The sequence below is a fragment of the Monopterus albus genome, unplaced genomic scaffold, assembly GCF_001952655.1.
Source record: "Monopterus albus unplaced genomic scaffold, M_albus_1.0 scaffold20.1, whole genome shotgun sequence".
Taxonomy (NCBI): Eukaryota; Metazoa; Chordata; class Actinopteri; order Synbranchiformes; family Synbranchidae; genus Monopterus; species Monopterus albus.
The window spans coordinates 2,083,792-2,097,592 of NW_018127900.1; the positions used below are offsets into that span (position 1 = coordinate 2,083,792).

Consider the following 13,801-nt stretch of genomic DNA (forward strand, 5'->3'; position numbering starts at 1 on the left):
CCCACACTCGTTGACATACTTTCCCCAACCTTAACCAGTGGACATTAGAGTGATAAGTCCTGGTGATCAGCGTCTGTTTCTTCAAGAAACTTAATAAACTGACGATGCTGAAGTCCCCTTGCTCGAATAAAGTTAACGAGCTTTACAACAGTCTTCACTACGTGGTCAAGCTGCAGTACGGATTCACACAGTGCTTCCTGGTGGATTATGCAGTGTAGGAAAATTACCTCCTGCTTAGGGTTGTCCTCTTTCACCCTCTCCTGGATTCTTTTGAGCAGCCCGACATTTTTTCCAGTCAGATTTGGTGATCCATCTGTGGTAACGTTGGCAAGCGTACTCCAAGGTAGTTTGTGCCTCTCGATGACTCCCGACACCCGACTGTCATACAAGTCCTCTCCACCCGTTTTCCCCTTTAGGGATTCCATGGCCAAAAATTCCTCCCTTATCTCAAAATTGTCATTAATTCCTCTGATAAAAATTAAAAGCTGAGTGGTGTCCTTTATGTCATTACTTTCATCCAATGCCAAGGAATATAATGTAAATGACTCCGCTTTTTTGTTTAGCTTGCTAGCTAAGTCTTCGTCAATTAGTTCAACACGGCGAGTCACTGTCCTGCATAATAAGCTAATTTTTTCAAATTTGTTCTTGCTCTCAGGACACAAGATACCTGCTGGCTCTACCATGCACTCTTTGAGAAACTCCCCTTCGGAGAAAGGCTTGCTGGCCTTTGCTAATTTGAATGCCAGCAAATAACCTGCCTTCATGCTTGATTCTTGGATGGCAGTTTGTTGGATAAAGGTGTTTTGCTGAGCCTGCAAACTAGCTGCCAGCCTCTGAGCAGTAGCCGTCCGTTCTTGCGTTGACTGGTTGTTAGCATAATTAGCATGCTTGGTAGAAAAGTGACGGCTGATGTTGTATTCCTTTAAAACCGCAACGGTTTCTTGGCAAATAAGACATACAGCCTTTGACTGGACTTCAGTAAAAAAATATTTAGTTGTCCATTCCTTATTGAACACTCAGCACTCACTGTCGACCTTTCTTTTCTTTGGCCGACTCATTGTTACAGATGGGTTCAGAGCAGTAGCAGAGTAATAACTGAGAGTAGCCCTGGCTCCGCAAAATCAAGTCAATGTATCACCGCGCCTAATGCGCCACCTGGTGGAACGTCAGGCATTACAGGACAAGGTCAAATGAATGCAGTCATAATTATGATTATGACTTGATTAGGGCAATCCTGTACCAATCCTGGGCGGGCCGGATTAACAGGACCAACAGGCTGGATGTGGCCCGCGGGCCGTAGTTTGCCCGCCCCTGATATATAGCCTATCACCCATCCTCCCTATGGCATTTGCTATTTGATTGACATGCAGGGCAGCCAGTCTGAGATCTTGTCTTTTCTGACACACGGGTCACCAAGCATGCACAGTCAACTGCACGAGCTACTGCAAAACTCCAGTGAGCAAATTACCTTGTCAGCTTCAAATTAATTTCTACTAAAGGGTATAAAATGAGTGGGGGAGCCGAATCAAGTAAAAAACCGAAAACATACCAAAAACATTCCATGTTTTTTTCCATGACGTTATATTGGAAATGTGTTTGCTTGATCTACCAATCTACCATCACTAATCTGAAGAAGGGAAATGTGGAGCAGCACTTTCAGACCACTCATAAAAACGACAACACTCATTCATACATATATTTTGTGTGTGGGTGTGTGCGTGCCCAGCGCGTGTGTGTAGTATTTTTAGTGTAGGCCGATCATTTTGACTTGGTCATTTGAAAAGTAGCTTGCAAGGTGAAAAAGTGTGGGCACCCCTAGCCTGTTTGGAACTTGCTTCTCATAAGAGCTCCTTGGTTTTCATCCATCCCACAAAATACCATCCAGTATACTGGACAAAAAATACTGTCTACCCAGTAAAACAGGCCTAAAAACAGGTTATGCCAAGCTGTCAACTGAGCATTGTTTTGACTGTGCAAACCCTGCTAAGGCTATGGCCAATTCCTTGAAGGTAACTAAATATTTGTTGCAATCACACCATTCTTGTTACTGTCAGCTGTGTCAGCTTAGGTTAACACAAGCCAGTTGAGAAAATAAATGAATTACTGCTGTAGAAAGGGAGCTGTGAAATATTGCCTCGATAGTGTCCATACCGTGGCATGTACTTGCTGGTCTTCCTCCATGAGAAGCCAGTAACAGAACGGGGATGAGCCAGGTAGACAAAGGAGAAGGCCAGCTCTCTCTGGACACTGTCAGTAGTTTCTGGATGTGTGAAGAGTCCAGAAACACCTGACTTCCACTTACTGGTGCAGTACCATAGCTTTACTAGGCAGTCATCCTGAAACAAGAGACAGAGATATAATTGATACCAGGCTGTAGGATACGCTGCTACAACTTGAAACCATTAGGCTGCAGGCATAAACCTCTCCTGCTAAAAGCCACTTACTTGTCCAGCAGTAGCAAAAAATTCCCCATCGGGCGAGAACTTAATTAAATTGATAGGAGATGCTGTCCTACAGAAAAACAAAATAAATGACAGGATCTTCAATACTTAGTTGTACAATATCATGTATTTTTTATCTAAAATACAGTATATAATAACTAATGGCAACTGCAAAAGACAAAGTGGAAAGAATTACAAAGGCTCATGCATTCAAAGTTAGATGTATGACCAACCAACTTAAAAAAATATTACTTAAAAATGTATACCTGCTGATTTTAACAACTTATTTGTAAATTGTACAGTCAGAGTATACTTTAAAAAGAACAATATTTGTCTTGTTATTCCCTTCCTTTCAAAGAAGCAAAGCAATAAAATCATTATCTCAATGTCACAGAGGCGGGCAACACCATGTGCAGGTTTATCCCAGTTCTTACTTGCTTTGCCAGATGCACCTCCAGGCAGAATGAGAGTCTTTTATGGTCATTTCTGTCTGTGTTCCACCTTCTTCAGCTTCAACTTCTACTCTGTCAACATTAGACCACAACTGGAGGCTAGTAGAGCCTGTTAGGAGAGTGCTGCCTGGATACACACAAACATATGTTTCCATATCTTTCAGGACAGATACCACAAATGTTTTATATTATATCATTTGTTAAAAAATATGAAGGCATATACTGCAACAAATATTCTAGACTTATACAATCAACATAACATTTATTATATGATTGTTTATTTTGGTATGTTTGTGTTACTTTCAGAGAAAAATATCAACTATTGCAGTCGAGGTACCTGTGGGGTGCCAGGCCAAGTTCCGTACCATAGACTCCAATACAAACTGACCTGTCTTGTGCCATTGGCAGTTCAACTTCTGTACAGAAATAACATTAATATTACACACAGGTTCTGAAAATAATCATTTCCTTCTGTCACTTATATATCCGTAGTTACAGTACAAAGTAACACAGCTGTACAAGAAGAAACAACACAAAGGCATTCATGTGAGCACCATGTGATCAGGTCACATGGGCAGCAACTGTGGCTGGGCAGAGTGGATTAAGAAGGAGAGTGACGACATGTCTATTGACTCTATAAGGTGTTTTTTTGTTTTGTTGGTTTTTTTTTTACAATAATGGCGAATCATGGGAACATCAAATAGTTCCAAAACATTAGGAGCAGCACCAAAGTGCCAAAATACTTTTAACAACATTTCTGACCGTCTCTCTCAGATATTGGGTCATTTTAATAATTTCGTACCCAGCTAATGAGCTGGACTAGCTGGGCTATCTACACATAACACCAAAATACAAAATTAGTCTGCATGCCTGTACAAGCCACTGAAAGCAGTAATTTGCTGATAAACCCCACTGTTTCCCACAGAAAATAATTAATCTGAATGACTGTGTAGAACAATTTGAAGCTACATGAGTCATTTGACCTGGTGTCATTTTGACCTTTGTGTCACAACTCTTCTATCTTAAGGACTCTGATCCCAGGGAACCTCTGCAATGCAAGAGGTACTGGATTGTTTTTAAAACGTGTAAAATATTTTAAATAGATATGACTAGCCTTTCACTTCTCTAACAACAAATGGCTGTTTAAAACTGACATGTCAAACCTAGAACTTCTGCACTGACTATAAAACAGGCATAAACAATATGAAATATGAATAAGCAGTGACAATGACTTCAAGACTTCGAAGAATATTTCAGTAAAAATGTGCATGTATTTAAAACATTTGTTTGTCCCCGGTGACTTTCTGATGTTTTTGCTATATTTCAGAAGACTGCTGTCTTAAGGAGAAAGATCTCATTTTTGAGGATGATCTGAATACATGCATAGCCACACTGACTGGAAGATAATGTGGGCTACTCACAGTCAACGATGTGTCCTGTTGATCTGGGTGCTGAACAGGCTCAAAGACACACACAATGCTTCCATAGGAAGCTGCAATCTGTCAGCAGACAAAAAGAAAATGCAAAACGCTAGATATTAAGATGGTTTATGTTCCATTTCAAAATCTGCAACAAATATTACTGTTGTAAATTACAATTAAACTTTCATTTGAAGACACAAACATTTAATTGAAAACTCATCACTTGTACGTTTATGTAACAGAAACAATATCAGCTGCATATTTTTGAAATAGCCACAAAAAACAAACAAACAAACTGTTTTTGATTATTTAAAAAGTACAGATTCTTATTCAAGACCCAAACTGGTGGCAAACCAAAATTATTTAGTTTATTGTATAAACCATTACATATCTCAACAGTAAATGAGTATTGCCCCTGGGCAACAAACAAAATTATCTTAAGCCCAACAGCCCAGTGTTGAGTCAACACTGTTTTGTCTAATGTACGCACACACCCATGTATACATTGGTCAGGGCAATATGCCAAAATATTTTCCATGGGTGGCAGTCACAGTATTATGCAGAGTGAATGGTTGAAACTTCTCTGGCAGTGAACACAAATAACAAGCTTATAAAGATCCAGATGCATAGTTCAGTAAAAGAAAGAAGGTTAACATTTAATTCTATTCTAGAGGACTGCCAAATATATCACATGTATGCTGTAAAATAATTAATATAGTGTAGATCATTGTTCTGCAAGTAGCAAAAAAATAACTTATAAAACCTTTTCTATAAAACCCAGAGACATTTTGAGATTATGTTATTCAACAAGAATATTACAATATTACATTTTAAACCTGCTCCTGCTATTTTAGCTACAGTAGCTAACAGTTATGAGGGAAGTTTTTAAAAAGTTCATTTAATGCCACTGCTTTCAGATGTTAGCAGCAGCTGCTCCCTGTCCTACCCTTATAATATTGCTTTGCCTGCCTTTTGCTGTACAAAGGAGATTTACTGTATTACCTGATGTAAGATGCTGATAACAAATAGACATTCAAATTATGAGGTAATCTAACAAATTTCAAACAATGGAATTATTTTACAATGTTCTGTAGAGTTTATGTTGTCTGGAAGACAACATAAAATGAGGCCCCATGCAGGTTTCTATTCTTCTCAGTTGTAGATTAGTAATGTTTCAAAAGAATGTGGTATTCTTTAATAACTACTGTACTTATATCTTCAATATAATCATTAATGCTTACAATTAATACAACTGAAGTGAACGCTTAGATGTGTAAACAATGCTGTGAAAACCAACAGTACTGCAAATATGTATCACAATGTGGGTTAGTGAGGTAAGACAGGCGGAAACACGAACTTAAACAGATGCTAGACCGTGCTAGAGACATGTGAGGGAACAAATGAATTGGATTAAATATCACAGGAGGGGAGTGCTGAAGGACTGAGTGAGCTTTTTTCCATCTGAATAAAATCAAGCTTGTCTGCTGTTTTAACAAGGTTAACAGCATCCCCAATGACAGTTAAACCCAGATTACAATGATAGTCTGGCAACAACAACTTCTGTTTTTAATATCTTTATGAAGCAATTTTGAAATTTATGCAGATGTAGCAATCACTGTTACTCAGCAAATATGAGGAACTGTGAATTCTGTGCCTGTAGTGGTAATGAAAGATGCTTTGGTTTTCACTGAAGAAACAACACTGGCAAATTAAAGAAGTATGAAGGATGAAGAAGAACTGAAGGTTAATACCAAAAAAAGGATCTAATTCTGCCTTTGTACTCATAACCAATTCCACACCTTGCCACTGTCCCTATGTGTGGAATGGAAGACATTCAAGTTCACCAAGAAATACCAGAAAGATAACACACTCTACTCATTTAGAGCTGATGACAGGAAGCTCACATTTATTAAAACACAACTGTACACTTTTTAGTGGAATTCATTTTCTCCTGCTTAAATTGAGGTCAAGAGTTTTATTTTTCACTGTGAAGGTCAAGCTATAGTTTACTGTCTCTTGCACTTAGATTTCAGTCAAACCAGCGGATGCATTAGGGGTTGAGTAGGATAACAGTGCATTTCAATTCTATCACACAATTCCTGCATTGTCTGTTGGCAGTACACCACTGCCTGTAGCACATCCTTTATCTTCCACTGAAACAATGTTACACTATTGACCTTCAGTTAAAAAAGGTAAAGAGACAACATACCGCTCAAATACAGCTGAATTTGCTTTCACTGTGATTACTATGACATCATGAATAGATTCAAATAGTATTATAAAATGAATCGCATTGTTTGTATGGTATTTCTGGTACATCCTGGTCAGCCTCAGAAGACAATAAGACAAAACATTACTCCATTACTCTTACCTGTCCACCCCGAAGTGAGCAGTCAACACAGCCAACCTGGATATTGCCATGTTTGGCCCCTGGGATGATCTGCAACCGCTCAAAGTCACTGCCCAAAATCACCACATCACAACCTGACGCATAGGCCTATCAAGAGACAAGGAGACAAGAAGAGGGGGAAGATGGCACTCAGTTCCATCCAGGGAATATTGCATGAAGGGTCACTTTAACTACACTTAACCTGAAGTCAGTGTCATCAAACATGCCACCATATGACCACTCTGAACTACAAGTAAATAAGGTTAGAATTCTATGCTCTATTTCTGTGACACTCAAACAATGATCTTCACATGAGCTGTGATTCACTGTGACTGTACCTCCATCACAAGAGGAGAGGGGGACAGAAATAGTTCTCCTATTGATCCAGTCTCTGAATAGCATGAGAGTAGTAACTCACAGAGGTTGTATCAAGATCACAGACTGCAAAGCCATGAGAGGTATTGCCTTAAGTATTTCAGAGTATTTCAGACATGCAACAACACCCTAAACCTTAACAAAGAGTTTTCTGCAATATAGGGAAGTGTTTTCACTAAATGTCGTCTAAATTATACAGCAATGAATATAACTAACACAATAACACTGCATTCTTAAGTGCTAATAAGCCACTGGATCATTGATTTTTCTCCCTTTCCTTCTTTTTTAAAAGATATTTTAGGCTCTTGACAATGTCATAGGGGCTGACATTGTTAGTCTTGGAATTCCACATGAATCAGCCCTCTGGCAGTGGCAGGTTTAGTACCATTCTCTAGCCCAGTCAGTTCTCAGAAATTAAAACATATTGCCACAAAATGTGGCACAATATTCTGTGTAAATGTTGATTCAAACAACATCAAGTCTAAGCATCACATACAAAATAATATGTGGGTATACTGACCAAGCAGGAAGAACTGCTGTTCCTTGCACCCAACAAAAAGGGACACATGAGCTTAAAGTCATTCATAGTGTATCCATTATGAAGCTTTTGCAGGTGAAAAAAAGCTCAATACATTATTTTTGATAATACAAAAGTGAACTCCAAACACTGTTCTGCACTTCATAAGTGTATGCTCCACAACACCACCATTTTTCAGTTTCAGTTAGTTGTCATCAAACTAGGATATACAATCAGTAAATGGAGTGTTCTGGTTTGTTTGTTTGTTTTAGCTGCTCCTTCAAACCAAACAGCCTCTACCTTGGCCTCATACACATGTTACTTTCTAAAAAGATCCACTACTCCAAACTAAACAGCACTCAGAGAGCACAAAATGTCTACTCTGAAAAAGGACTACTGTCCTAATGTAATGTCCAATCCAACATGGCTTATGACAGGCTGGAATTATGCTTGTTCTTTTATTTCATGTAACAGGCTTTATTTTTAGGCAGCAGTACAGTATGTTTTGCACAGGGTCACATGTCATTAATGGATCAATTAGTTGCATCTGCTAAACTCAATTTGATCCTAGATAAGAGAAAGATGATCAGGGCTCCAGATTTAACTTGGCTTAAAAATACCACAGAAGTTTACATGCACTTAGGTTAAAGTCAATAAAACTGATTGTTTTTTTCACCACACCACAGATGTCATGTTAAACTCCCATTTTAGCAAGTCAGTTAGGACATGTACTTGCATGACAAAAGCAATTTTTCCAACAGTTGTTTACAGAAAAAGTATTTCACTTATAATTCCAGTGGGTCAGAAGTTCCCATACACTCAGTTGACTGTGCCTTTAAACACCTTGAAAAATTCTAGAATGGCTTGGTACTAAACATGATCATCACCTTGACTTAGGTCTTAGTCCAGAGAGTAACACTGCCATTAGTTAAGCCTTCTTGGCATCAGAATCTCTGTTCTACCTACATTAAAAACAAAAATTTTGCCACCCCCTAAGAATCAGAGCTCACAAACAGCTGGGGAATACTTTCAGAACTTGAAACATCTTACCGTGAATGGCACATTGTCGACACTACCTACAGAGAAGCAATTGTCTCCAGGGTTGACAGCCCCTGTGAGGACCTGATGGAGATTCATGGCTCTTGTTTATAGTCCTCTTATGTTCCTTCCTCCTCTCTCACAACACCCTCCCACTCCAGGTGAGGTTCATGGGAAACCATGAGAAGGATGTGTTCATCTTTGCCTGTAGTCTGTAATTTCAGTCCAGGGCCTCTATGGACATGCTGTTAGGAAGAAAGAAGAGGAGAGATAAAGCATGTCAACAGAGAATGTTTTGGTTCTGCATCAAGCCTGTAGGACTGATTTAACACGCAGTTCTGAAGGAGGAAAGAGATAATCTGTAAATTGTTTCTGTTCATCATACTGTGCTTAAATGGTATAAAATCAGTCCCACAATGAGACTTGGGCTCGTGAAAACATTTTGGCAATATTGTGAGAGGACCCACTGTAAATGAGTTGGATCCTGGGGACCTATACTTTCATTTAAAACAAATGGCATTTTGTGTCAGTCATTTGAGGTCGACATCAAAATTTCTCTTATTGCAAAATAAATGCAGCCAGCTTGATTACTGACAAACTAGTTAGTTTCAGTGGGACCTTGAACAAGCAAGGTGACATAGCCTGTCTCTGGAGGGCATCCGTTCCTGTGCTCTTCTCAGGTGTCATGGAAAATTATTATCATGAATTTATATTTGTTCACAACTGAAAGTGCATATTTAATAGAGACAAATGAATGTCTGCAATAGCATGAGAAAACATTTTATGCTGATTCTATAAGGGTCAAATTCAAATTTATTATAATATCAGAAGTACAGTAATACAGCTAGGTTGACTTATTGGGCATGTAACAACTGATACAGTAACACAAACTGGTAGTATCGATAGGAGGACCTACTGTTATGCTTGTAAGAAATGCCTGCACTAAAACCTGTTCAATAGAGGCCATCATTAAGAAGCTGGGGAGAAGGTGTCAATGAACCAAGTGGGTCACCACAGTGCAGTTACACCTTACAGCAACACTGCACGCCTAGTTGATCCACTTTGTGTGGTGTCAACTTCTACAGTCTGTGACCTCTTAACTTTGCTGAAGAAGCCGGTAGGGTCAACTGAGGAGTCTCAACACGCACAGATCAAATACGTCATTATCACTTCTTAAAGATTTCTTGATATACTCAATTTCCCGGCGCAAGATAACTTCACGCTTACAGTTGATGGATAAGCTGTTAGCAAAAATGAGTCATTTCAACGTTACACAAAATAACACTTTTAGTACATGGGAAACAAGTGTTTAAATGTCAAGGTTTTAGCCACAAAATTAACAAAGAGCAGCAATAACATCCGACTATTTTATAATTGGAGAAAGTGAGTTTTGTGTCTTGTGTTGCGGCACCTCACGTGATAACAGGTCACACGGCGAACATTGGTTTAAGCTAGTTTATGGGACCACGTTTGACTAACGCTATGCCACCCGTTTACAGAAAACGTTTAACTAATTAGGTGTGTCAGTGATTTTAAGCGGGGACTTCATACACTAGCTAGGTTGACGTTACCCGTCTTCAAGTCCACGAATCATGATTCTAACTTAGCCGTCAAGTTTAGCTAGTAATCTGCAGTTTATAAAAGAATTACCATTAACACTGGTAACATTAACGTTGCTTAATGGTGTTAGTTAGCGTTAGCTATTTACCTCGCGTTACTACTTTGCTTTACTTCTGCTACTTACCTGCAGATAAGACGTCAGCAAATCCCTTCCAGCTGCTCTCCTTGATGAATGTAGCTCTCTAATGTTATATATTACGGATCCGGTCTCTTCATTTAGCTAACGTTAGCGCGTACTAGCCTGTGAAGCTGTCTTTTAGCGAGCTTCTCTGCTAGAAAGCAAGCTGTAGATCACTTTTGGCTCATATTTAGAGCCTGACTGTCTCTGCTGGCCCAGACAAATGTTTATTTATTTCTCAAAATGGTAACCATAAAAAAGCCAACCTTCCCCCAACGTTAGCAAATAAAACGCTTTCAAAAAGGAAGCTTTTCCTTATGTTGAAGATGTGTCATGATAATGACTATTTCGCTGCAATGCATTATGGTCCTTGTAGTCGTGTCGTTTGGCCTCATTCACGTTGTGCATGGGCCAACACATCAACATAGACATATTTGACCTTGTCCTCTCATGTGGGCTTCCTGTCCTTTTCAGTGAAATCTGTGAAACCTCCATCTCATATCACTTCCCCATCTTATTTGGTATCTCAGTCCCTTTCTCTGCAAATAAACCTCCTCATCTCAACCTGCTGCCTCCACATCATCACCTCTTCTAGTACTGAAGAATTTGTGGATGTTTTTATGAAATCTCGACTTTATGCTTCGGACGGACTGGAGTCACATCCTTTAATTTCTCTCTGCCAGTTAATTTAAATGACAGGACATATTTTTCCATATGCTAGGGACAGGGGCAGCACGGTGGCACAGTGGTTAGCGTTGCCTCACAGCGAGAAGGTTCCAGGTTCAGGCCCCACCTGGGACCTTTCTGTGTGGAGTTTGCATGTTCTCCCCGTGCTTGCGTGGGTTCTCTCCGGGTACTCCGGCTTCCTCCCACAGTCCAAAGACATGCAGCTTAGGTTGATTGGTGTCTCTAAATTGCCCATAGGAGTGCATATGCATGTGCGTGTGCGTGTGCGTGGTTGTTTGTCTATGTGTTAGCCCTGCGATGGATTGGCGACCTGTCCAGGGTGTACCCCACCTTCGCCCAATTGCCGGCTGGGATTGGCTCCCGCTAGGGACAGACCGCAGATATGTGTCTTGTGATCTAAGACTAGATAAACACCATGAAATAAGTTTGCAAATATATGAGGAATGTTTGTCTAGAATACATAGACTAATAATGACTCAAATGAGGCATGGAGAGAGTGAGAGAGCCCAGCCAACTCTGAAGTATAATGAGCAAAATAATGTGTTAATTACAGTGGGATGAAAAATCTTAATCTATAAAGTAAATATAATGGAACTAAAGCTGTTACATAAATATTCACAATATTTCCCTCTGAACTGTTATGGAGTAGAAGTATAAAGTGGCATTAAATGGAAATAGTACAGTATCAGAGTAAATGTGCATTTTCATTTACCGAGGAGTCCCCTGCTTTTTCTATGTTATTACATTTTGTTGTTTCCTTAGTTAAACACTGTGGTGACTAGCAAACACTTACCAGGTGTGGCTGTGTTGAATTCTGGTTTCATTATGTGAATGAGAACATTGCTTAACTAGCCTGGCTTACTTAAATACATATTTAAAATGTAATTGTAATTTAATTCTGCAAATTTCCAAACATTTTTAAAGTGATCCATGGATGTCCAGATAAGTCACCAGTATTTATGAAGTAAGCAAACCCAGAACTGTGGAAATAATTAAAATAAGTGAAAGAACCTGCCAGAAAAGTTTGGCTGTGGTGGCCAGGTGCACCTGTAACTATACCCAGCAGTGATATCATGGTGTGCTTACCCATCCTTCCTGTGTACACTTCTGAATCACCACATTCTTTCGAGAAGTGAAAATATAACACTGTGTCTAGTGTTCCACTGAAAACGTCATAGCATGTGATGATGTTTACTGTAGGACTAGGCTGTACCACCGTTTAGACCCTAGGGCTCTGAAAACATCACTACAATAACTGCAGTCATGCTGTGTGTCAGACTGTTAGCTTGGTTTTAGAATAATGTGTGTATTTATTGACCCAGTATATATTGACCATGCCATTTATGTGTCATTTGTACAGTATGTGGCACTATGCTTTTTTCAGGTTAATATATAGGTCATTGCTAGATCAAGGCCACTCAATCTACAATTGGCACCTAGTGGTGTTAAATTATATTACACAATTTTTGGTCATCGGGTGTAAATTAAAGTAACCTCTTATGTCTTGCTGTTTAAAAGTAACAGAGAAGAGGTGGGAAGTGTTTCAAGTCCTCTGTGTAAATATTAAATAACCACAGGGTGTCAGTGTTGCTCAATACACTGGACTCCAGTTTACTTTGACAAGTACATATGGGTCATCTGAACCATCTACTTTTGTGATTTGATTTCGAGTAACTTAATTGATTGTGTTGTATTTTTAAACAAATTTTATCTTAGTTATTTGCACATGTAAACATTTTACATCACATGCTATTAATATAACAAAATGTTGTCAAGCTGATTTAAAGCTGGTTCTAAGCCTTCAAACAAAAGACTCCCTCTTTTGGTACAGAGCATAATTTGTATATTTATGTATACTCTCATAATATTTAGCTAGCAGCTCATCTTAATTTCTACTTGCACTGTTTTTCCATACATTCTGCTCAGTCTCTACTATATTAGGTGAAATTGTTGAATGGGGACATGAATGTTGGGTGAGTCAGAGGCTTCGCATTCAATTAAAGCATGCTGAGATAAACGGGACAGACACACTCGATGAATAATTAAAATGGCAGACAGGTCAGTGACATTAGGGAAGGTTGGCAACATTTATTGTCATGGCAGTTAGATGGTGGTAATGAAGAAACTGTTGACTTACTACAAGGAAGTGGGTCACAGCATTATTAAAGATGTAGCTTCATAGAGTAACTGTGCTAAATATTACATTGCCTTTCAGTTCTGACATACATACAGGACCACTGCATCACTGCTGGTTACATTTATGTGTATAAGTTGTAAAATATATCTGTGCACATCCACATACAAAAGACCATCCATCCCAGTCTAATAGAGTAACTCTGTCTTGATTTACCATTTCTGTTTTATACCAGTGTGAGTGACATTCACAAAAAAGGGAAAATCATATTTTCATAGATCAATTTTAGTCCACAGTGTTTAAAGGATAGTGCTGGTCAGTATGATATTGAATTCTCTGAGTTTATGTAGGAACATCTTTTTTTGTCAGCAACAGCTTCTCTTCAGTGCAAACACCTAAAAGGAAATTTTTAAAAAATACATCATTTTACACTGCCTTATTTGGAGCTGAAAATAAATATGATAAAGTTTAATTACATGTTACGTGTTAAAGAATCATCCAGATTATCCTGGATGAAAACCTTCTCCAGAGTGCTCAGGACCTCAGACTGGGCCGAAGGTTCACCTTCCAACAAGACAATGACCCTAAGCACACAGCTAAAATAACGAA

At 39.0% G+C, this 13,801-nt stretch overlaps 1 protein-coding gene across 7 annotated transcripts in view; it reads right to left on the bottom strand.

Moving 5' to 3' along the window:
- dmxl1 (Dmx like 1) overlaps positions 1 to 10,765 on the bottom strand; it is a 50,548-nt gene extending 39,783 nt beyond the window's left edge. For 4 of the 7 annotated variants that reach the window (XR_002274438.1, XM_020593965.1, XM_020593966.1 and 1 more), the window contains exons 1-8: positions 10,378 to 10,765; positions 8,646 to 8,878; positions 6,686 to 6,811; positions 4,315 to 4,392; positions 3,231 to 3,309; positions 2,876 to 3,020; positions 2,445 to 2,511; positions 2,152 to 2,336 (exon numbers count right to left, since the gene is read on the bottom strand). Coding sequence is in view for 6 of the 7 variants with exons in the window: in XM_020593965.1 (XP_020449621.1) it covers positions 2,152 to 2,336; positions 2,445 to 2,511; positions 2,876 to 3,020; positions 3,231 to 3,309; positions 4,315 to 4,392; positions 6,686 to 6,811; positions 8,646 to 8,732 (767 nt within the window). In the remaining variant the exon portion in view is untranslated. Of the gene's footprint in view, positions 1 to 2,151; positions 2,337 to 2,444; positions 2,512 to 2,875; positions 3,021 to 3,230; positions 3,310 to 4,314; positions 4,393 to 6,685; positions 6,812 to 8,645; positions 8,879 to 10,044; positions 10,090 to 10,283; positions 10,303 to 10,377 lie in introns of those variants that run through there. The other 3 variants (XM_020593963.1, XM_020593962.1, XM_020593964.1) reach the window with 3 other exon arrangements.
- Positions 10,766 to 13,801: the final 3,036 nt, after the last annotated feature.